Raw genomic sequence first — 25,928 nt, 5'->3', positions numbered from 1 at the left:
GGAAAAAAAATTCATGTTCGCCAACCTACACTTCCTAAAATTAGTGGAGCAAAGTTTTTTTTTTTTTTTTTTAACTGCCATTTCGTGATTGGTGGCGTATCAGTCGCAAACATGCGCTCTGTAACACAAATATAACGCTACCGTTAATTTATTATTGTAACGTTGTGCCGATTGTAGCACGGATTCACTAAAAAAAAAGTAATATTTGGGCCGATATTATGATTATAAAATTTAATTCGTGTTTTGCTTATTAAAAATGTGTTCGTCTTCTTTGCTATGTGGTCACACCTGTTAAGTTGGCAATATGTAAAACTAAAATATAAATAATATGGCCGATTGTCGTCATTGTTTGTAAGTACGTGTTTCGGTCTTACGTACGTATTTTTAGTGTCGGCCGAAGTCACGTAAGGAGATATTAAGAATTGTAATTCAATTTTATTATATTTTATCATCGAGTTTTACCCAATTTCCTTTCGAGTTTCGCCCCGTCGAGTAAAATAAACTCGAATGCCGAGCCGAGCCGATGCTACTCGCTCGACTCGACTCGAATTTTCGAGTCTCGGCCCATCACTATTAAAAACCCACATAGGAGATTTATTTACCCACATACACAATGACACTTAATTTTTTAACCCAAAGTGAACAAAATCGCATTAGGATCACACTGAATTAAAAAAAAAAAAAAAGAATACATGGAACCTATGTGCAGGTAGATAAGTATGGTACTTAGATTTAAAGAAAAATTTAAAGACTTTACCAGCCCATCCCTCAAAAATAACATTAACATAACATTCTGACACCACGGAATGTGCAATAATGATTTCTAACTAGCCTTTTACATTATTCTAAATATACATATTTTTTACTCAACATTTTCCACAGACTGAGCAATTTTAATTAGTAAAATAGTTTAAAATTAATATAAGCCTATTCACTGCAATTTTTATAAGAAAATCTAACATGTAAACATCATTTCAATAATTTATGAGCTCACTACATTCAACTCAACTTCACGATGAGCATGCTCTTTCAACGCTTGAATGATAGCTGTGACCTGACTTTAGTTCTGCTCTTCCGTCACTAGGCTGAAAACACGGTCACACTTAGCATTGAGGTAAATAATTGTAAGTACTGATTGACAACATTACTTTGCCACTCTGACATACTTGGAATGTCCATCTGTCCCAAGAGTATCACCTATACTAGCCCACTTTGCATCAATTCTATTCTCTCTTCACAAGCATTATCTTATCTTAACTGAAGGGAAGTAAACTTCTTCTGACAAGCCTGGTCACAGTTTGTTTTGAATACTAAATCAGCACGGGACCTTCAAGATTCTTGGGCCTCGTTCTTTTATGCTTGAAGGAAATTTTTGCTGTACAACAGCAATGTTGAGTTAATTTTGTTGCTTATATAACAGGTTTTAATAGTAGGTTATTCCATACAGAAAAAAAAAAATATATATATATATTTAATTTATCAAATGCTAGTTTTCCAAAACGTAGCTAAATATACCTTCTCTATATCCCACAGCCATTCCAGCGCTTGGGTAATAATCTGCCGTCATGTACCATAATTTGTGTATAATTTTGGGTAGGGCATATGATAATTTGAAATACTAATTTCCTTACTGGGTACCATTATATCTGACACGATTATACCTATGGTTCAGTATACAATTGGTATCGTGCATTTACACCAATTTGTTTATAATTAAATAACTAAAAATTTGTGCCTGTTCATGAATATATATGAAAAATCAGGAAAAAAAATTTACAAAAGAATTTGCAAGTGATTTGCAGGTCAAAATAACTTTGCAACATATTTTACTTTCATTAAAAGCCATTACCCACTGTTTAAAAGTGTTTGGTAATTTTTGACAAATTCTTGAGCTACGATTTTTCCCAGTCTCGTCACAAGTGATGTAAAGCTTAAAATGTCGTAGGTTAATGAGTATTTGACAACTTTAAATCATGGTATTTTTTTAAAGATAATTTTTAAAAGCACACTGAGCCTGTTATTTTCCCATAGGTCTGATTTTAGTTGAAATTATCATCCCTGTCTGCTAGTGAAAAAAAGGTCAAAAAAGGGTCAGGATCTCAGAAACAATGAACTCTTGTTTACATTCGGACACTTTCTGCTTTTCATTTCAGCAGGTGGAAAAGGGGGTGAAGAAAGAAAAGGTGAATTGCCCTATGTCCTTGCTTGCCATTTTCAAAGATTTAGGAACCATTCCCTTGTAATATGGGGTTTAGTGTGACATTAAAAAAACCTGTTGTCCCAGTGTTGGTCACGGATAATCTACATTAGCTTTACAGGAAGTACAGACATTATATTTATGGTACTCCATGCTGGTTAATTTGTTGAGAACTGGCAAAACCGAGACTCACATCACTATTATTTAATAGTTATATGGGATCAAATAGAATTGAGATTAAAGGAAAAATTAAAATATTTGTTTCATACTTAAATTCTTTATTGGAAACATTTCAAAAACTTCAATTTTTTGTATGTTTTTATTGAAACTTACATAAAAGAACTAATTTGTTTAGTAAAAATTTTAAACTTTTTGCTGTTTTTCATGTGATATTTTATGGGCATTGCTTGAGTGTTGATGGTATATAAGAAAGATAGTTTTAATTATATTTTTCTTTAATGTAAAGTTAAAGTATTTGTTGAAGAAGGAATACATACGTGAAATGAGGTACATTATGTATTAGGTGAGTTTTCCTTCAATTTACAATTTTTTCTTTGTTCCCCTTGAAAAGTGTGAATAAGAGGTTTTTCTGTACAGTTTTAAAAAAATAATTAACTAATTCCTTCAATGCAATGCAATGCAATGTCTTATACATATGTGATTGTTGTATGATCATTAAATGGAATCAAAAGCTTGAATTTATGTTTAGCTTCTTATCCCAGCCCGTACTGAGGTGATATAGGCAAATTAAAACCCTTAGGAAAAAATAAAAATTTGTGAATTGCATGTGGTGAACTTACATAAATGTTTGTGTACACGTGCACACACAAAAAAATTAACATCAATAAAAAAAAACGGTCCATGCAAGACTGAACACCACATTACTAGTATTAATGTAAAATAAACAAACATACACAAAACATCAACCTAACTCACGTTCAGTATGGGCTGTAAAAAACATTTACACTGCAAGTACGACAACCTAAGCCCAACTCCCAAAATATTTAGTATTCTCTACCGGAAAGCCAAAATCCCCGTAAACAAGTCAATGTCAGTTAACAGTCCAGAATGAGGAAAACTTGGGAGAAATGAGAAGCCACAAAGACATCAAAAACACTACAAAATTTATCAGAAATCTTATTTAGTTACTTAACTTGTCCACTTATTGCCAGATTTAAAACACCAAAATATTTTGGGAGGGCCTAAGTGTACTCACAATGCATGTTACATTCGCGTGAACACACCAAAATGTCAGCCTGGAAATCATGCAGAGACAGAGGTGATCTGGTTCATAGGGAACTGGTTAACAGCAGGGAAGAAATGAAAAAGCACAATTACTTTATCTGAATACTCCAGTTTTTTTTCCCTTTGTTTACTTTCTCCAAAAAAATTCTACATGTTCCTTTTAGGCTCCATACAATATAAATTGAGGTATGAAAATTCAAATTTGAGTGTTTATAAGTAGAATAAAACAAAAACAATGTATCAAATGCTAAACAGGATGCCATAGAAAGCCACAGGGCAGCAAAGCACAAGAGTAAAACTTAAAAAGTTTCTTGCCTACATTTACTCGCATGCAACATGATCTCCACAGTTAAAAATTCTATTGTTTTTAAATGTATGTAAAAGAATAGAAAACAGTCACAATAGCTGCACTATTATATAAAAGATCCACAAACAAATTAATACACCATAATTCAATTTCACAAAAACAGATACAAAAAAGATGACCAAATACATGAAACAATGATAATCTCTGGCTAAACTCACTCAATAATATATAGGGACAAGTTAAAGTAACCAAATAAGATTTCACAATTTGTGAAACACATTACTTAAAAATATATTTACATCAGTCAAATACATAAAAGTTGTCAAGAATATCCACTTTATACTAATAAAAATTAAAAGATCAACATTCTCTCTTCTTCGAAAGTTTATCTCACACTAGACTGCGTAATGGCTTAGCTCCACAGGCGCAAATATGACTATGACGAATAGTAATCTCCACCCAAACAGTGGGTTAACATACATTAAATACAATCCCTAATATTACGAAGGCAGTTAAATGCTTAAATATGACACAAGATACATGCTAAGTTATAATGTACTTTGTACTTCAGATCCTTTTTTGGAAACTTTGTTAAACCTAATTATATTAACCCTAATTTAAAACTTATGCTAAAACTGTTCATATAATAAACTATTATCACACTGCCATAGAAAGCCAACTGCACAACATGGATATAATTACACAATGATTATTTTAACCTTATGGCAGAAATATTTAAGTTTGAACCAGAGATGCCTTTAGATATCAAACTTTATTTTATTTAACAAAGAGCAGTGAATTTAATTGCACCCGAAAGCCGCTTGTAGGTAATATACTGCAGTGAAAAATAATGTGACGGAAAGTTACGGCTGAATACGTCAGCCAGATGTAATACTAAGATACAATATCAGGATACAATAGTGAATGTCCTACCGCCATGTCATCAGCACCTGTGGAGACCTAATACCGTGGGTTGGCTATCAGTCTGTCACGAGGTCGGCCACTCTTTATAGTCAAACCCCTTCCCACCTGGTACTGGGGGATGCGCAGCATAGCCGGCCCCCGCTTGGCTTGTCACGTCTGCTCCGTAAGTCCTTGCTCCGCCGTACGTCCCAGCATCCTGCTGGGTGACAACATCATATACAAGTGTCAAAATCTGGTGTCCACCTGAATGTAAACTCATATCATAAACTCATATGTATCATACTTGGTAAAACTATAGTAAAAACATGCACAGGTTATAACAACACTATCATTTCACATTAGTGGCAAAATATTTTTTTCATTAGTAAAACATTAAAAGTACATTGTAATATATTAAAAAAAACTTTAGGGGTGTGCGAATAATGGTTTAGATGGTCAAATATTTTTTAATTGAATGCAAATAATTTTGAAGTCAAATAGATGTCAAATTTTGCTTTTGCGTATTAAGAGCTGTGCTGATAAGTATCGCAGAAGCACATTTTGCCAATATTTAGTTGAATAGGTGTTTCTGCCAATTCACTATATGTTTGTTCATTTTCAGGAATATTATTGAAAAATGAAAGTGCGTGTTATAACCTAAAAACCCATAAGTGCTGTTTTCACTTTTTGTACTACTACATACTTTGAACTTGTATCATTTCTTAGCCATGTGTACCAGCTGTACATATCAAAATTAAACATCCTATGTTTGAATAACAATATTGAATCTAATTCATCATAAATAATATATTACCAGCCCAGTAAAGTTAGATAGAACAAAAACTTCTTTATTAAGATAATGGCTACCACTACAAACAACAGAAAATATTGAGTGCAAATAAATGTTTGTAATATTGTGATGTAGACATTTCAAATTTAACTTACATAAAGTTTTTAAAATTGAATAAATAATATAGGAAATAAAATAAATTACTTTACCGTTTCCTGTGCAAAGCTACCACATGAAACGCATTTCCGTATAAATGTTTGGTACTGCAAATTTTCGCCCCCGCACATGTTTGATGGTATTGGAATTCCCGCCCTTAAATTGTAAACATGTATAAAGTCTCGCAATTTTGCACATTTTAAATTCATATTGAAGTGAAACCAAGGCAGAATTTTAATGCAAAGTTATCATGAAACATTGTTGTGAAACAATTTCTGACACTAAATGGTTGTGGACGGTGCAGCAAACTTGGTGGGCCGCGGGCTCCACGTGGTGGCATGGGGCTCAGGTTCGACCCTGTCATGCTGCAGGGATAGGCAAGTTGCGCCAGTTGGTACCAGCCTATGTTTGACATCACCCGACTTGGGCAGAGGATAACACAATGGGGTTTGAGGTTATTGTGCACCGTGCCACTGGCCATCTTCACAAGAAAATGGTGTTCTTTTAAGTACGTATTATTTTAATTACTTGCGTAAATCAGTATTGTTACACAGTGCAGTGAGTAATATTTATTATTTAATCAATATTGATTGATAAATAATTAATCCTGACCTGTTATTTTGAAATGAGTAACAATTTTGTTAATTCATGTTGATTTATATATTTATTTCTATTTAAAAGAAATTAATAATACAGTGAACTCTCGATATATCAGACTAAAAGGGGTGAGAATTGGTCCGAGTTACTGTTTGTCCGAGATACCGAAGGGAAATAAAGGGAGAGAAGACAGCCATATGTTTTAACTAACGGGACAGACTGTACTGTTAGTTCAAATGGAACGAGGGAAGTGGCAACACAGTAAGTTATATCAGGGCTACGGTTGGATGTGGTATTACATTGCAGTGGCAACACAGCAAGTTATATCAGGGCTATGGTTGGATGTGGTATTACATTGCGCATCTTAAATACAAAAACGTAAGGGACGTGGTGATAAGATAAGCCTGTGCTATATGCTGAATAATGAATCCATTGATTGCCTGCTGCCGAGACCCGGAGACAATCCTTGGTAATCTGTTTGCTAGCTGAGTGCTTTATAACACCATGACAACTTGTTGAGACACAATATTAAGGTTGAATATAGTCTGGTAAATAATTTTTGTGTATGTTTTAAGGGGCGATAAAATAACTCCACAAATGTCAAGTCTTCATTGGCTACCGACTGGCTCAGGTTTCTTGGCTTTTGGGCTTAAGTCACATCAAAAGCAATGAGTTCATGTTTGAGTCGGCATTGCAGTTACCAACATCGGGATAACATTTTTCCAACTGAACATCTTGGCTGTCCTCTTGTCTTTCTTTTAAACCTGTAGCCTCTTCTTTTCTGGTTAGCTGGCCACTGTTTGTGAGGTAGCTCCAAACAATCACAGAAGCCCATCTCTGATTGGAGAACCACCCAGCTAACCAGAAGGAAAGAAGCCTCTGTTTTTCCCACAGCTGCAGCCAATCAGGAAAAACTCAAACATTTAATAGGAGACAGTTGCCTTGATGATGGCAACTGCATTGATGACTGAAACATTGGGAACTCTACTTTTTACATGGTTAAAACTAAGCCAAGAAATCTGACAGTGGCTGCAAAATTCTGTGAATCTTATTACAGACTGACTAGTGAAACCAGTTAAATTGTCGAGGGTTGAACATAGGTGACAGGTGCTTACCTGACCATAGCTGTAGGCTCCGTAGCCTCCGTACTCACTGCCCGGGGTCTTGGCAGCTGCCGCGGCACCAGGGGCCACCGGACCGGGGCCAGCTGGGGGCGTGGGACCAGGCGCTGCCCCTCTCGGGTACATGTCCCCTGCAGCAACACACAACCATTTTACACAACGCACACATCGATTCACCAAGCACCAAGCAGTCTTTCAGAAACAATAATAAAATTTTTTAATCCACAGTTATATTGTTTGGCATTCTCAATCCGGCTTTAATAGAACTGCTCATGTTCATATTCTTCCCAGTGTATTCGGGCTGTTGACAGTTGACACCAAGTTGCATTACTGCGCTGCCAGCATTTTTGTTCCCATTGAGTTTATTATGACTGTTGGTTTTCATTGCAGTAGTATTTCCTGGTTTAAAGTGTGTGATATTTCACATTTCACTATATGTACAGGAAAACCTTGTAATAATGTTCCTGCTTATAATATTTTCAAAGTCCCAACATTTTCCCCATAAGGACGGATTATTTACTTCCTGTGTATGTTTGACAAACTATGCATGTCCTGCATTTCCTGTATGAGATCGACTACCCATAATATCAAGAACAGTGCAAAAAATTCTGGTGTTTTGTGAAAAAAATATAAAAAGCGAATGGAAGAATTTCGAATGACAGAAGTACTTTTAAAAAAGTGTGTCACCAAACTGCAATTATCATGCTCATTCTTCTACTTCATTTTGCGACACTATTGATGTTCTTATAATTTCAGAAAGTTTAGTCCTTTGGGACATTAAGGCTTTAAAAACTTCCATGTCTACTGGTCCTGATGGGATACCAAACTTTATAATAAAAGGGTGTCCTCACATATTGGTACCTGTTCTAACACATTTATTTAACACAAGTTTAAAAACTCAAGTCTTTCAAATGAATGGAAAATTGGAAAAAAATATTTGAATTCATAAAAGTGGTTTCCAACTACAGGCCTAAATTTCTACTAAATAGTTTTTCAGAAATTTGAGAAAACTATAAATATCTCATTAAAAATAGATTGTCTGATAATTAGAGACACTGGAAAATTGCATTTAAAATGGCTGTTTGTAGCATTTACATTTTGCCATATAGCATTTATAAAGCTTTAATTGTAATTGACTAGAAAATTCTTACGTGATTCTATTATTCATTGTTCGATTATTCCACATTTTCAAAACTGTTTTGAAAATTTTATATATACACAATTCACAATGGTAAAGCTGTCCATATAATATAAAATTGCCCCTTAATAACATGTAACATAAAAGTTTAAATATCACATTTGTAAAGTTACTATATCAATTAACACTGAAAATAAAAATTTGCAACTGAGATGTTAAAATATCAATGCAAAAAGCAGTCAATGTTGTTCAAGTAACAAACATCAGTGTCAAAAATCACTTTCACAAAGTCGAATATCAAAAATAATTTTCACAGAGTTCTTAAATAAAATGTAACTTTACCAAACACATATGCCACTAACAAAAATTAAAAAACAGCATTGAGCATGTTTCAACAGTCTTTTCAGTCATGCTGGTTCTTCGATCTGTGACAATTAAATTATATTTGCTAAAAAACCATTCAGCATCAACATTGGTTAATAACCTTAATTTTATTGTGAATAGCAGCGCAATATTTTCGTTTCACAGATTACCGTTTGTTTTTCGGGTTAGGAAATTAGGAAAACACTAGGTACGTTCAACAAATGAGCGACAAAAGCATAGAGCTACATTGCTGCCATTTCCCCCGCCCCCCCCCGTTAAAGTGCTAACTAATTTGACTGAAGTAGATTTTCGTAATTTTTTTGTAGTTGCCAAATGTAAGCTGCATGTGTTGTAAACTTAAATTAATGCATTTTCATATTTTAGTTGTTGTCATTTAACAGTAAACAATTTGATTGCTTGTGTTAATATCACGCACGCACACGTTGGCAAACATGGCCGCTTCAATGTTTTCACTTTCTTTCCCGTGATAATATTCATGCACGTAAATAAATGTCTCTCTTTAATCGTTTACATTTGTATGGGTCGTACGTTACATTTGCCATTAACAAAGTTTCCGTGCAAGCCTATGCGTATTTAAATTGTGTTTCGTGTTATTTACAAGATTCATAGAACGTGTTGATTGTTTACATGGCTCGCCATCGTCACTGTTTATTAGGTAATCTTCAAACACGGTAAGAAGATGCATAAAGTAAAGAATGTTCTTTATTGTATGGGGTTACACCGTTAATAATAAGAAATGGTTTATTTAAAAATGTTAGTTCCAAAAAAATATTTACCTTAATGTACTGTACTGGAAATACATAAAAAGTTCTGAGTAAATAATCAAATTTCATTTTAAATATATTTGCTAATAAATGGCAGCCAACTTACATTAAGAATACAGGAAAACAGGTTTAAGAGTATTTCGTGCATATGGTATTCGATTCTTTTTTGTGAGCATTGTATTTCATGCCATGGCATATTATCTGCTTAAGGCCGGTGGTCAATGGAAAGTGGCTGGAATTTGAGAGACAGCAGCTGTGTTATCATGTATTTTATTTATTTAAATGTTATAACATGTCTAACAACAGCTATGGTACCAGGTGGTAGACACTATATATAAACAAGTAAAAAAATACTAAACTACTTCAACAGAAAATGAAAAAACAAAGACAAAAAAGACATACAACATAAAGTAATACCTAATGCCGATAATTATAACATTAAGCAAATAGTTTAGATGAAAAAGAAACATAATGTACTACAAAAGTTATTAACAAAGACACTACTGGACAGATCACAGATATAACAAGCAGATACATTGGGATTGTTTTGACATTTAGAATTAATATTATAGTTTAATAAATAAAGTAGATTAATATAAGCTTGTACAGTACAACACTCGCTTTTTATTTCTACAATTTGAAAATACTGATTCTGTTAAAATTATTTATTTATCTATATTCTCTCTCACATACACACCCCAGTTCAGCAGATATTTCTCCAGATGCCATCTGCATTACTGTCCACCACCTTTAGTTCTCGCTAAACACAGCTGCAGCTGTCTCATCACCCTTACATTTTGGGACATGCCCCTTACAAATAGCTTTGTTCATCTCTTTTAGCAAGAATCATGTGAAAGGAATTTTTTTTAAACAGAATCTTAAGTAAAATTAAAAATTAAAAAATCCTGGCCACAACTCACCCATTATAATGCAACTAAGTTATCTATAGCAGAATCAAACTTCTGAAGAAAAATTGTGATTTAAATAGGATTTGCCTTTCATTCTAGAATATTGCGAAATAAAAAATGCCAGTTTACTCGAGCACTAACACCAAGACAAAGTTGAGTAAGTATCCAGTAATGTGGTTGTGCTTGACAATTCCAAGTGATGACATTGCCAGCTTTGTTTAGATTATGTTGTCTCTTGTCCCATGGGATACTGATTTTTACCAACTTTAAATTCTACTGTCCTCTTGTTTTGTAACACTTTTCCTTAACACCATGAATAATCACCGTACCATCACATGCCAGGCTGAGGGCTAAAACAGCTTAGTTGAAAAACTACACGTTGCTTTGCGTCTAAACTGCATTACTTATGCCTGTTATGATGGTTGGTTTTTTTTTTTTTAGCCCAGGTTACACTACGGAATTTTCTTGAAAAAAGGAGAGAGTACTAATGGAGCTATCACAGGATCCGTCTCCCATCCTCTCCCCTCTTTGTTATTGCTACCCTCCCCCTTCTCATTCGTCTACACTGCCACCCTCTCCGCACTCTTTACTACTGTTTATACGTTTGTTTTCCGAAAGCTGTTTTTTATTTTGTAGTGTTAATACTATTTTTTTTACTACCTGCTTGCAGTTTTAACATAGACTGTTTAAATAACATAGTTATCAATATTTTCATTCTTAAATTTTATTTGTTCCACATAAAAAATGCCAAAAAATGTGGTTAGTGCACGGCAACAAGCTGACGAGTTTAAAAGTGATGGTGTTTATGCATTCGATGATGCATCCACCTATCCTGCACTTAAAAAGACTAATTCATTCCTAAAAATGCTCGTGTTATTGGAGTCGCGTATTCTGAAGCATTGGTGTCAAAAAATAGCAAGGCTAATTTATTAAATGTGTTCCAAAATTGTGTAAGAAAATATACTTCACGTAATATAAATACGTTGAATAACACTCAACTATAAATATGTCACATCATTGGCCTTTATATGTCTCCCATCACACTTTGTATGACAAATACGACACCGCGTAATGGGAGATACCTGGTTATGTACTTTATCGTCAGTCGGCTGGCTGACTTCCCCGCCCAGGCGTGACCTTCAACTCACGTCACATACCTTTCCAAACCATACTTTACTGACAGTTAAACCGATATTACTATTGGTAAATTAAAATGCTTATTCACGTATCACCACCTGCTTCACACCAATCCTATCAGGCCAATGATTATTTTTTTCATTGCAAGATTTATTTAACAACTTTTTTCATGTGAATCATCTGTTCATTTCTGTTCGGGTAATCTAATGTCAAATATATTCCCGCTAGTACAACCAACAGCATCAGACTTACAGACTTGCCAACTTTTGAAACCCTCAATTAGTAAATTACATAAAAAATAATATAACACGCGTAAACTGCGCGCAGCAATTGAAAAATTAATAAACTTTCATATTACATTTTTTTAGAGTAATCAAAATTATGTAATAGTTTTAACATACATTAACATTGCAGACCAACAATCATACTCATTATTTACCATAATGGAAACATTTTTGCTTAGTATCACATCAAAGAAAAAACTTTGTTCCTTGTGGTACCCTACAAAACAACCGAGTGTACCTTTGTTACAATATACAATGAATATACAATGATATCGGTTAACTTTCATTCTCCATGTACACTAAGGATTTAATTAGAACTATTTGCCAGACAAATATTAACTTTTTTAAATACAGTAAACAAAATTCCTAATTTGCAATAAATTAAATATAGGATATAACTGATATGTATAAATACACTCACCAATTGAGTCAGGAATGTTTTCTTCCGATATGACTGAGTAAGTATAAGCAAGCACCAATAAACAAAAGTAAAAAAAAAAAAACACACAAAAAAAGAAAAAAAAAAGTCTGCACACACACAATTGCCTACATTATTCTTTTTTTAAAAGATGCTGCAGTTGCTTTTTTGGCCTTTCTTAAGAATTCTTCAGAAAACTGCTGTTCATAACACTGCATTTAATTACAAGCATGCTTTCCAAGGACTGGACTGAAAGCTGTGACCTGAATTTCGTCTTATTTTTTGTCACGCTCACACTCCGCATTGCTGTGAGGGATAGTCGGTATCGAAAGCATTATTTTGACTACTCTGTCAAACTTTGGGAGTGTATCCAAGCCCCTAATAATAGCTACTGTGGCCCATGTCACATCAACACGTCATCTGTACTCACAAGAGAAGAGATGTCTTCTAGCTGGAGAGCAGTAAACTGTTTGTGCAACTCATCCATTGCAGCGTCAACCGTCTCATTCCCTTTCACTGGCAATATAAAAGGAAACATATATATGAAATACCTAACCTTAGCAAAGGAAGCATTTTCAATATCATCAATATTTGACTTTCTGCTTTTTCAACAACTTCATTCTTCAACGGAAATTTGTGATGGATGAAATCACAGGCAGTTGTGAAATACTTCCTTACTGCAGTGTAAAATTCAAGCTTCTCAGTATCAGCCAGTGAGTCAACAACTCTGAAGTAGGGCAACCAATAACTAAATCTGAATCTTGTCTCTGATTTTCAAGTTGATGATACCTGACTTCAAGTAGTGGCTTATTCTTGATTGCCACTGGTTTTACAAATTTTGAATACAGTTCCTGCAACAGACCGCAAAGCAACTTTCTCAAAATATGAATTTGTGGTGATGCTGACTGCAACAATACATTAACTTTGTCGAAAGTAGGTGTAACATGAACTAAAAACAACCAGAATGCTCTTTTTGATGGTGTAGACAAAAACATGAACAATTTTTCCTCGCGTGAAAGAGTGCTGCATTTGTTTTTTAATGTTGATTTTGCTGATGAAACACTATTATTGAAGTTAGTACACTTTTTTTGTACAGTCCCATCCAGTTTCTGCTTCTTTGCAGCAACTTGTGAGCTACTAAAGCTTGCTTGCTTCATTTCACATTTTTTTTCTTAAAAACAGTTGAGTACCTGATACAGATTTTCCACTCTTAGATGAATCACTAGAAGTTGCACACTTAGATTTCACTGGAACAATTTGTGTCGATATATAAGTACTCTTTCCTGAATCACAACTTGGAATTATGTAAGTCATCAGTGATGACTGCTGTTTCTGGACAGATACTTCATCATTAAAAAAACTCAACAGTTGCTCCCATTGCTCAAGTAAGCGAACTAAGCTTTTGCCAAGTGATAAACCATTTTGTACATGTATGCTTCAACATCTTTCTTGCTTCTTTTCACACTTTTTTTTCCAGAAAATAATAAATATCAACCAGAACATCTTCAATTTGACATGGGAGAGTAGCTGTTGCTTTCTCTGCGGCAAGATTGATAAGGTGGCATGGACAACCAGTTCAGCCAGACTCTCTTTTAAAACTGCTGCAACACCGTTTTTGTGTCCCAACATTGCAGGGGCATTTATCAGCAGAAAACGCAATTAGATTTTCCAACGGAATATTCAAACGTCGCAATTCTGAAATAACTAACCCCCCAATATTTCTTCCAGCAGAATCTCCCTGGAGTACTGGTAATAAAAGCAACCTTGACACATTCATTTTCAAACTTGCATCAAAAAATGTTACTACTAGTGGATGTAATTTGGATTCAGAGTCATTGCTGCCATCGGTCGTGACTGAAAATGGCACAGTTTGTAAATTACAAACAATTTTATCAGTTGCATCTGTTGCCATTTCTTTCACGATAGCCATAGACTTTGTTCTTGCGCAACCAAATTTCTTTGCTACTTCAGAATTTGAAAACATTTTTCCGAATAACGGACCGTTATCCGAAACATTTAAAGACCAAAAAGTTTGTAAACATACATTCTGCACGTATTACAGCATTGTCTGTGCTGTTATTTCTAGCGAAATAATCACTAACCTTTGAACTGACTGCGACACTTTTAACATTTGCGAGATGTTTTGAACAGTTCACGTGGAGATTGATGTCATATCTTCCGCCGAGCCCAATGTTGATGTCGCATCTACACACTGAACAAAATGTGAACTGTGTTCCCTTGCTTGATTTAAGAATACACGGAAAATCCCGCGTGTATGTATCGCGAAATGCCTGAGAATAATGTGTATCACGTTTCGGGGGCATTTTATTCTTCACTTGATTCCAATTCTGTTAATTGCGCATGTAACACGTTTTTATTAAAAACATTAGGGATGGGATTTTCGAATCTTGGATTCGTCGAATATACCGAATCCTATGGATTCGAGGATTCGTAGATCCGAGGTAGGATTCGAAGTGGGATTCGAAGTGGGTTTTTAAGAGTTTTAGGTAGTAATTGAAAATTGTAGTGCTGGCCGAAGTTCGAAAATTTTGAACCGAACCGAACCCTTACGTTCGGTTCGGTTCGAAACCTCTTAAAATATTTTCGAAAAACCGAACGTTCGTTAAAAAAAAAAAAAAAAAAAAAAACGTTTTTATAATTTTCTAACCCCCATTTGAGACCATTCACAAAACAACACAACAAAATTCCATTACTTGTAATATTCCGACTTTTATCGCATAATCGTCGCCTCAACAGTTTCAAGCGCAGACAAAATAAAAAATTTATTAATTGTCGCATAACTCGTAAAGCATTTTTTCACATAGGTGCGCTTTGTTTTTTGTTTACTTTAGAGAATTTTGTATGCATTTCTCGTACTACGTAATATAAATTATCGTACAAATGCCAAAGGTATTGTATATTATACCTTTAACTATAGTGCGTGTACGAGAAGTGTTGTAAAATCACCAAAGATTACGTACCCCATACGTTAAACTAAAGCGCATGTACGAGAACACTCGTATTTCGGCAAAACTAACGTGATCAAGTTAACACAAGACAAATGAGGTAGAAAATGATTACGTAAATTAGGTACGTATTTTAAATTACTGGGATGTATTTATTTTCTTTGGCCTTTTTGGTTATAACAGTCAGGTACTGAAAATATTAATTTAATCTTGTTTATTAAAAGTACTGGTCCAGTAAATTTTACAGTACGGTACTAAGTTGACTAGCGTAGTCGCGGCAGCCATAATAATTTCTCGTGTTTTCTTTTTTTCCGACGCAAATTTCTATAACTACACTTATTACGTTACGTTTACAATATAATTGTTCTTGAGGTGATTTGCGATGAGCAGGCTTACGTCGTTTAAGTTTTCCAAATGGAGAAAAGATAATGACGACCCAGATGACCCAGAACCACCCCAAAAAATGTCTAAGTTTCTTCTGACGAGCAGCATTCTTCCAAGAAAACAGCAACTGCAGTCAGCGGGTTTTGTAATGTAGGTAGATAGGTAACTTAATTCACATTCGACTTTTTTTTATGTCCTATTAAAAAGTTTTACTTATTGAAAATGTTAGATTATGTCTACCACAAAAATATGTTATGTGGCCTTATGCTGAATGTTCGTCATCTTTATAATATTATATTTTTTTAAATGAAGGTTGGTGTACACTGAAAAAGGAAGATAGTCTTTTGGAAATTTAGATGGAACTTCTTCATGAATTAAAAGTATATGATTTTCTCTAAACTGTTTTCTTTCCTTCATTATTTATTGTATAAACTTTACTTATAAAATGTTTTGCAATGTTTTAATAAAGCTAAGCTATATAATGTTTTAATTTTACATATGGCTGGAGAACCTTTCTTTCTCACCATTCAGTTAAAGACCAAAATGCTGGTGGTCGGTTCATTTTAATTCAAAACAATTTCTGTATGAGGTTCGGTTCGGCACGGTTCGAAATTTTTTTGCTATGGTTCGGTTCGAAACCAGAGAACTGAGGTTCATCCAGCTCTAGAAAATTGTATACCTAAACTATATTGTAAAGGTAACGGAAATAGCACAAACATAGATAAACTACGCTGTATTTTGTCAATTAGCATTACTACTCGATCATTTCCAACCTTCAATGATATAACATTGCAGAAAAAAACATAACTTTTTTTAAATAGTGTCTGTTATACAAACATATTTTATTGAAAACATAGGAAGGATTAATTTAACAGAGAATTAGACAGATGAAAACTTACATGTGTGGTTTTTGAGGTTATTTGTCTCTATTTTATATCAGGCGAATACACTATGCACTTATTTTATAATTTTTATAAATACACATGTGCTTTTTTTTAATACATAGGCCTATGTATTTTTTTAAAATAAATGTGTGATTTTTTTAATAACATTTGAAGTTTAGTGTGGGACTGGGATTCGAGATTCGATGACAAACACTGAGGATTCGAACAAGGATTCGGATTCGACCAAAATGTGGATTCGTCCCATCCCTAAAAAACATGCAATAAATTTGTTTCCTAATCTGTAATGAACCAATTCAAAATTGGCTCAACTTAAACTGAAGAATCACAACATACGCTAATGCACGACACCATCTTGCCAAACTAAAAATGCTATTTAAACTGGTTCATGGTTGGTTGTAAGCGCATCAATGTAACTCAGGCAGCCAATAAGGAAATATATACAATAGAACAACAAATTACGAGGTTCGCTGGCCTTCGACCAATAATATAACTCAATTACTGCACTCGTTTCCACAGCAAAAACACATGGGAACAGCTTTCACAAACCATACAATAAAACATTTAATTAAGGCGGACGGAATAAATGTTTTAATAAACGTCTCGTACTTAAAATTCGTAAAAAAATGCAGACATCCTCCTACAATCGTAAAATGGACGTGATTTCATACTTTTTACGAAAAAATCGTAAAGGTTGGCAAGTCTGGACTTATATAAACTTGTGATAAGAGTCCTTATTTCGTACGATTGTGCACACAGTTGACTTGCTTAAAACTAAAGTGCGACCAACATAAGTGTTGCCTTTATGACAATCTGCGCACCATAATACTTCTAGTTTTGTCTCAAATACTTGAACACGATGCATATGAGTGATCAAGCACGTAAGTTACCGGCAGCTGAATGGACAGACATTGCTTTTGTTTGAGTGAATTCCCTGCCACTGGCTAGACTGAGTTCACGGCCAGGTTTGTGGCCAGTACACTCCATAGCTGCAATTTAACTTGCCATAGCTGATGTCTATAAAACAGCCGATAGCGTAGACAGACCTGAGCACGAATCTCTTTCCCCCCTTGTTTGGCTAACTGTATCGCACAGCACATCTGTTGTTTACAGAAGTTCAAACAGACTTCGTGGCGTCGTGCTCCACTTTTTTCCTCTTTTTTTTATGCCAACCAAATTTTATGCTAACTGAAATTTACAGACGGGCTATTCAAGACTGGGGCAGTAAAATTTAAATCGCGCTAAATGAAACCGTGCAATCTGAAGATGTGCTAAGTGAGGGACAGGTGTTCTAATGTGTAAGTAAATACTGAAACTGCAGATTTACATTTGTAGGAAAAGATTTCGTTGCAAAGCACATAAAAATTGCAAACATGTGAACGCCAAGAAAAAGTAATCTAGCAGTAATTTTGGGACAATGACCCTTCTGTACCAATATTCAGGACTAAGTGTCTCAACCCAAAAAAAATCCCTAACAAGTCAGAAGATGTTATTTAACTAATAAAAACTATTTACAAACTCCATTTTGAGAATACTGAACTTCTAAAGGGTTATGAAGCCCTCAAAGAAGAGCAAGATATTTGCAAGACAGAAAAGCATATAGATATGTTGAGTGGCGACTTTTCTGAGTATAAATTACGATCAGTTTTCACTAGCAGTCCTGCATACTGTTTGTATACCAACAATGTTGACATGAGTGGTTATTTAGTCACAACAACTTACTTGCAGACAGAAGGCAAAACCTGATAGAAAGCAATACTGAAGTGTTCGCAATGCTGTCTTTTGATGACTTAATTTAAAACTGAATGTTTAGGCATTTTCAGTTTTAAATGTAGTACGATAAAACAATTACAAAACAGAATTTATGTTATGGTTTCATTTTTAAAAATTAAATTCCATAAAATAAAATCTCTCTTTGTTGCAAATTTTGTGAAAAATAACACAGCTTTTAATAAAAAATAACCTCCCTTTATTCAGGTCTCTCCTTATGAGACATGAGCTAAGATACAACAGTTATCGTAACCAAGTGTCAACTGTGGTAGCAGAAGAAATGCAATCGTAAGGTGAGTAAGAAATTTGTATTAATTATATTATTGAGTGTTTTTAAAATATAATTTTTAACACAAGTTATATGTTTTAAATTTATAAGAAAATGTGATTTTTAAATACAATAAGTTCTCACATAATACTTAATGTCATGTAGTAGTGAGCTGCAATAATATAATTCACTCTGCGTACTGTTATATCTGTTCATCGGCAGCACATAACAGTTATTTTTGCCATAAAAGTTTAAGCTAGATCAAAATTTCCTACAATGCACATAATATAACATTTTTTCCCTTTATATATTCTTAATATTAAAAACTGTAGTGGTAGCAAAGACATCCCTGTTTGCTAGCATGAAATGTGGAGGTGGTGCATTCGCAGACAGATGGGCATCCTTGAGGTTAGGCCGGGTTGTTGACCAGCCAGTGAACTGGACCTGGTTCCCTGGAAAGGCTGAAGAGAGGGGGTGGGGTGGAAACTGCGCTGCTGTGGGAAATTCTCTCAGCAAAGGCCTGCGACGTGCCAAGGGCTCGAGCAAAACAACTCTTCCTCGTGTCTGAAATCGCTCGTGTAAGGCTGGCTCTCAGAACCTAGCTGCTCTAATAGCACAGCACTTCTTGTCACGGCTCGGAGGAGAATTACAAGCTACGGCCGTGCATCAAAGCGAGAAGACGAGCGCATTTGCTAGGTCGCAAGGGCTCGGCAAAATAAGATCTCCCTCTGGGAACTGATTGGGAGACTGGCCTGACAAAGATTAAATAGGAGTGTACAAGAGGGCAGAAAAAGTGTTAGCAGCAAAAATTACTGGCAAAATTATTTTTCAAAAATTCTAATTTAGAATTGTGCCGCAAAATGCTAATTGGCGGTACACATCAAATGACTGAACTGAAGTCCAACAAATCTGCCTGTCTGACACACGTAACAACACAAAGAATATTTCCCCACAGGAGGAGGATTCTCCATAGAATGGTTTCCCACAAAAAGGGGATCTACAGTACATTAAGGGATTTCCCACATAAAGGGACTTTTGAAAAATTTATGTATTTCCATTACTAATTAATTTAATTTTAGAGGCATTTTTAGCTGGGTATAATTTACAACTTATTCTGATAATTAAACTCATAATATCTTAGTAGTATATATTTATTTATATGTTCCTATATCAAAATAAACAATAATGAGCACACTATTGTAGTTATTACAGTGTAATTAGACCTTTAATTAAAATTCATCAAGATATTCTATTTAAAAATATATATAAAAAAAAAACACTTGGTTTAAAATAAACCGCTTGATTTAACCCATGGTTTAAACAGTTGTTAAAACTAGTATGGTTTAAATCAAACAACCTTGACCAAGTATTCAACATACAAATAAAGAAACAAATTTTAACTTAATTTTATGTAGAGGTGGGACGATACCACACTTTTGATACTCGATTCTGCATTGTTTTTTCAGTTCGATACTTAAGATACTCTAGATACTTTCGATACTCCAGGGAAAAATATTTTCCCATTAAGTAACAATTATTACAAATAACATAAATTAGTTTTAAACTATATAAATTCAATCTAGCATACCAGCACAATGTCAGATTAAACTTAAATACATAATGTGTAAATAATTGCATTATATCAATGAAATATATGAATTCATCATTATATATACATATAATAAAACCACCAGAAATGTAAAATACAGTCCATAATCAAGAAAAGCTGACATGAGAAACAGTGGCCTTACAAAATGTTATGAAGTCCAAGCCTAAATTAGAAATTAAAAAAATTAGGCTATTGTAAAAAGAAAATCAGAAATTTTTTCTTGTTTGTTTCATTTTACAAACTTTATGCAACAGAACAATTTTCAATAAAATTTTAACTTGAGAAACGTAAAATACAAAACAATCCGATCGTAAGAAAAAAATAACAAATGGGTATATTCAGTTCAAAGATTAATGAATGCACAAAATATGAGATCCGTGCCTAGGTAAAGCGCGTGCACCATTTTCATAATCATTGCTAGTTTGCGCCACTAGTCTCGCTTGGTGCTGGCCATAGATGCTACTAGCGAAGTGCACAGTCTTCCAGATACTATCCATAGCTATGGTGCGATAAAGTTATTTTCTTACCTTTGCAAAGGTGAACAATGAACAATTTTCAAAATAAAATCATTAAAACATAGTTTATCTGGAGGAATATAACAAACATTTTGTGAATTCTAGGACTTTTCCATTTCGTAAAAACGTATGAAACGGGAAATTAATGATTTTATAAGTGTATGTTCCGGGAAAGTAAACCATTGTAAATATAGTACTTTCGGCGGGACCAAAATTAATCGGCGTATGACACGGGAAAATGTATGAAACGGGAACGTATCATCGAGGTTCTACTGTAGTTGTATTTTGTACGATGGCGACTCAAAACTTAATTCAATACAAATGAACAAGCATTCCGGTATTGAAAAAAATGTATCGAACTTACAGTTTCAATACTTGCTACTTTGCGATACCGTCAAGTAACGAAGGTATCAAGGTATCGAAGCATCGAAAATCCCATCACTAATTTTATGAGATGAAAAGGATTACTTTAACCTTAACATTTCTACTGAGAAGCTAGAGGTGACACGTTCTAAAACATTAACATTTGTATCAAGGAGGTAGATTGGGAGAGAAAAACTGCCCCCCCTTAATCAGTAAAAAAATTATCAAAAATAACAACTTCTTATTTTTTTTTCGCAATTTTTCACTTATCTGCATATTTTAAATTTCAGCCCTCCCCCCCAACCACCAAAAAAACATTTCCACCCACCACTAAAATATAAAACAACTATATAAAAAGTATATACGAAAAATACTACAAATATATAGCAACAGTTTGGAAGATTCACTGTACGAAGTTGATGCTCTCAATGCCTAGCGTACACTTGTTTGCACAGGAATTTCAATGTTTTGCAAGTTTCAACTTGCATTGCTCTTGTCACTATAGTTCTGCACTGTAATCCTCATCTTTCCTCAGTACATCTCTAGTAACAGTAGTCAACTTGTTGGTGTTATAGGCTGGTGTTCTAGGTGGGTATTTCCCCCAGGCGGGGAGGAATGGAAGTCATTAACTGCCGGGTGACGGGTGACGTTTCTGGCCAGCCCCCACACATACGCACAAGCAACAAGGCCTCTCTTTCACACACACACACACACACACACACACAGACTCACAACCTGGTCTCTCGCACACACACGAGAAAGAAAAGAGATTCGTCGCCCGGCTGCCGAGCAGACGTACTGAGGAGCTGCTCTACGAGACCTTCAAGCCACAGCGTGGAGTGAAGAGTGGAAGAAGGCTACAAGCTGTGTTTGCACTTATTAGTGCTACACAGCCCGCCGAAGCTTACCTGTGCGCTTCCAAGCGCACAGGGGTAACAGTTGCGCTGTTGACACATGACGATACAGCAACCAGCAGCCCCCTTTGGCCTAGCCGCGACCCTGGCTAACTAAGTACCAGGGAAGCGGTCAGTGGGTGAGGCAAGTGCAGTTAGGCTGTTATTGACCACAGACAACTGACATCATGGACGTATCGACATCAGAACCGCAACTGAGAGACAATGGCGTAGGAGAATGGCCAACAGTGCCCGACAAGCGCCTTAAGCGCAACCACGCAGCAATGGACGGCCAGGACGAGGGCCCTCCGCCCCCGACCAAACCTGGCAGAAGCCAAATCAAGCGGTTGTACGCAATTGTGGATGCCACCCACAACTACCCGGCAATTTACCGCGCCCTGAAGGGGTCCCTTCAGGACAAGTTCACGGTGTACAACCGTAGCCGCGACCAGCTTCAGATCCAGACCGCGAGCGTGCCCGAATATCAAACAGCGATTAGGGCCCTTAAGGCCATCGGTGCCCAGTTCTCCGTCCTACTGCAAAAGGACGAAATACCGAATAAATTCATGTTTAGGGGAGTCCACAGGGAGACCCCAACCGAATTCATGACCGAAACTTTCCAGGACATGCGGCTGCCTGTGCAGTCGTTCTGGTTCCTGGAAAACAGGCATACGCGCCAGAAATGCGTCAAGCTGGTCGTGGAAGTCCCTCAGACTTGCGACAGCGACAAAATTCTCGCCATCAGGGAATTCGCGGGAATGAGCATCAGTGTGGAGAGTTACCACCACCCGGAAGGACTGAATCAGTGTAGCAACTGTCAACGGTTCACACACGTGGGTAGGGGCTGCAATTCGAAGCCAGTCTGCCGCTGGTGCAGCGGCCCGCACCGCGCTCCAGACTGCCCACACGGGGGCCACCGCGAATAAGTTCGCTGCGCCAACTGCAAAGGGCAGCATGCAGCAAACTACTGGGGCTGCCCGGTGTACAAGGCCGAGTCGCGCCGCCACCTTCCGCCACAAACACGACGCGAGCGAGAGCGCCAATCGAAGTTCGACATGCGAGCTAATCGGCGTGCTGCAGCGGCAGCGCAAACACCGCCCCAGCCACAAGGGCCCTCAGGCCAGCAACCTGACAACCCGCGACAGCACTCGGGCCCACTGGAACCACCCAGGCACCACCCCTGGGGCCCCCCAGCGCCCCCTCACCTGGGGCAATACTTTCCCCAACCAGCGCAAAACAGGTTTGCGCCCCTCGCGCAGGAGCCGAACTACCGTGAAACAGAATGGCCAGTCTATGCTAACGACTACCGGCCACGCCGAGAGTACCAGGGCCAGCCAAAACCGCAGTTCAAAAAGCACCCGAGCGGCCACAAAAATGGCAAGGGTGCTTCACGCCAGCCGCGCAACACACCTGCGCCTCCTGCACCGCAGCCACCGGCCAAAACTCGCAGCGAGCCGCAGAAGGCCCCTCCTGCTCAAGCGCAGCAGGCCACACCTGCATCTGCCGACACAATGGCAGTTGACGCCACCCCTGGGACGTCATCGGGACCCAGCCCACCCCCGCGCCCACACCAAAGAAACAACCAGTGCTGGAGGACTTCCTGCAGGTCTTTGAGAAATCTGAGACCTTCAAGTCAGACCCCAACCTGGCCGCGACCATCATGCCGATGTGCCAACTCATGGCCATATGGTGCAACCCGCAAACGGAGCTGTCAGATAAAATACAGGCCACAATGGGCTTCGTAAAACTCCTCACTGCTCACCTCAATGGCAGCAAATAATTCCGGTCCAAACCACACACAATCGGCCGGCAATAATAATAGTCTATACAAAATCCTTTTCTGGAATGCAGGTGGAATTAAAAATAAAATATCAGAATTTATTTATCACCTAAATAACTTTAAAATTTATATCGCGGCAATTAACGAAACATTTTTGCACCAGGCAGACCGACTTACTGTATTAAATTATGTCATATACAGGCACGATAGGGATAACGGCGCCAGACGTGGAGGCGTTGCTTTAGCTGTGCATAGGCGCACTAAACATACAGAATGCCAGCTCCCACAGTTCCCTAACTTAGAAGCTGTAGGCATTAACCTGGTCATTAATAGACAGCAAGTAAAAATAATATCCATATATGCTAAGCCAGGCCGATCACTCACAGTGGCAGACCTGGAGGCTTTATACAATGTAGGTCCATGTTTCCTGGCTATCGGGGACATCAATGCTAAGCATATAGAGTGGAACTGCAGGCGCACTACAGCGAACGGTAGACTGCTCTATACGCATCAACTTAACAGAAATTATCATGTGCATGCTCCCTCAGAGCCTACTCATGACGCAGGCCAAATAAATTGTTTTCCTGACATTCTGGACATAGTTATTAACAAGCATTTTAATACAGGTTTCGAGCTTGAAGTGGTACATGAAATGTCCTCAGACCACTTCCCAGTTCACATTATATTTGACAATGCGAACACAGAAACCAACACGCCCCGCAAAACTAAAGACTATCACAGCGCCGATTGGAGGGGCTTCCAAAATCATTTAATACATGCCTTGCCTGACGCGACAGAGCTTAATATCACAACAGGCAATGAATTGGAGGCAGCGATAGCTGACCTCACAACTAAAATACAGGACGGGATAACTGCGTGCATACCAGAAAAGGAGATTAGGTTAGAGCATGATGAGCTGCCAGCATACATTTCGCAATTAATAGCACAAAAAAAGCCGCCTACGTAGACGGTACACAAGACACAGACAGGCCGAAACCAAGCGCCGGATAAATGAATTACAGACGGTAATATCTGAGGAAATAGACCTCTGGCGCGACCGCAGATGGGAAAACAAAATCTCTAAACTTAAAATCCAGGACAATAGCGCCTGGACTATGACGAAACGCATACTCAATAAATCACAGAAAATTCCTCCCCTCCAAACTGACACAGGAATAGCTTTCAAACTCACGGACAAGGCAGAAGCCTTTGTAAAAACACTGGAAACTGCATTCCAGCCGCACAACCAGCCTTGCGATAGGCAATTCACTGCTCACATATACAGGGAACTACGCACTAAACTACAACAACCAGTGCTAGTGGAACCGACACCCACCTTCGCACAAGAAATTAAAAGGGTCATAAAGCGAATAAAACCCAAAAAGCCCCCGGAAACGATAGCATCCAAGCTATTGTTTTAAAACAACTCCCAGACGAAACGCTGGAATACTTAGCCGCATGTATTAATGCAATATTAGTATTACAGCACTTCCCTACGCAATGGAAAGAGGCATACGTCAGTCTTTCACAAACCAGGGAAAGACAAATCCCTCCCGCAAAACTATAGACCAATAAGTCTATTAAGTACGCTGTCAAAAGTAGCCGAACGTATAATATTACACAGGTTAAATATACACATACGTGAACAGAACATCCTGCCCAACGAGCAGTTTGGTTTTCGCGCAGCGCACTCCACAATACAGCCACTAGTCCGCCTCACAGAGGAAATAACTAGCGCATACAATGTCGAGGACTATGTAATTGCTACATTCCTAGATGTTGAAAAAGTATTCGACAGAGTCTTTCACGCAGGTTTAATATACAAACTGTACGAAACAGGTTTCCCTGACTGTTATGTAAAATTAGTAGCATCATACCTGGCCAATAGAACATAGTCACTGCGGAAGGCACTAAATACAGTAGAACCTCGATGATACGTTCCCGTTTCATACATTTTCCCGTGTCATACGCCGATTAATTTTGGTCCCGCCGAAAGTTCTATATTTACAATGGTTTACTTTCCCGGAACATACACTTATAAAATCTTTAATTTCCCGTTTCATACGTTTTTACGAAGCGGAAAAGTCCTAAAATTCACAAATTTTTTTGTTATATTCCTCCTGATAAAC

The 25,928-nt window shown here is 36.9% G+C and overlaps 1 protein-coding gene across 36 annotated transcripts in view; it reads right to left on the bottom strand.

The window, feature by feature from the left end:
- The window catches only part of LOC134537089 (heterogeneous nuclear ribonucleoprotein 27C), a 278,967-nt gene that overhangs the window by 42,907 nt on the left and 210,132 nt on the right, over positions 1-25,928 (bottom strand). For 19 of the 36 annotated variants that reach the window (XM_063377398.1, XM_063377419.1, XM_063377461.1 and 16 more), the window contains 2 exons: positions 7,311-7,447; positions 4,779-4,872 (listed from right to left, as the gene is read on the bottom strand). In XM_063377398.1, coding sequence (XP_063233468.1) covers positions 4,779-4,872; positions 7,311-7,447 — 231 coding nt within the window. The remainder of the gene's footprint in view (positions 1-4,778; positions 4,873-7,310; positions 7,448-25,928) is intronic. The other 17 variants (XM_063377553.1, XM_063377418.1, XM_063377420.1 and 14 more) reach the window with 1 other exon arrangement.

This window comes from Bacillus rossius, chromosome 1 (genome assembly GCF_032445375.1).
Source record: "Bacillus rossius redtenbacheri isolate Brsri chromosome 1, Brsri_v3, whole genome shotgun sequence".
Classification (NCBI taxonomy): domain Eukaryota; kingdom Metazoa; phylum Arthropoda; class Insecta; order Phasmatodea; family Bacillidae; genus Bacillus; species Bacillus rossius.
This window is presented reverse-complemented; position numbering and strand designations above follow the sequence as displayed.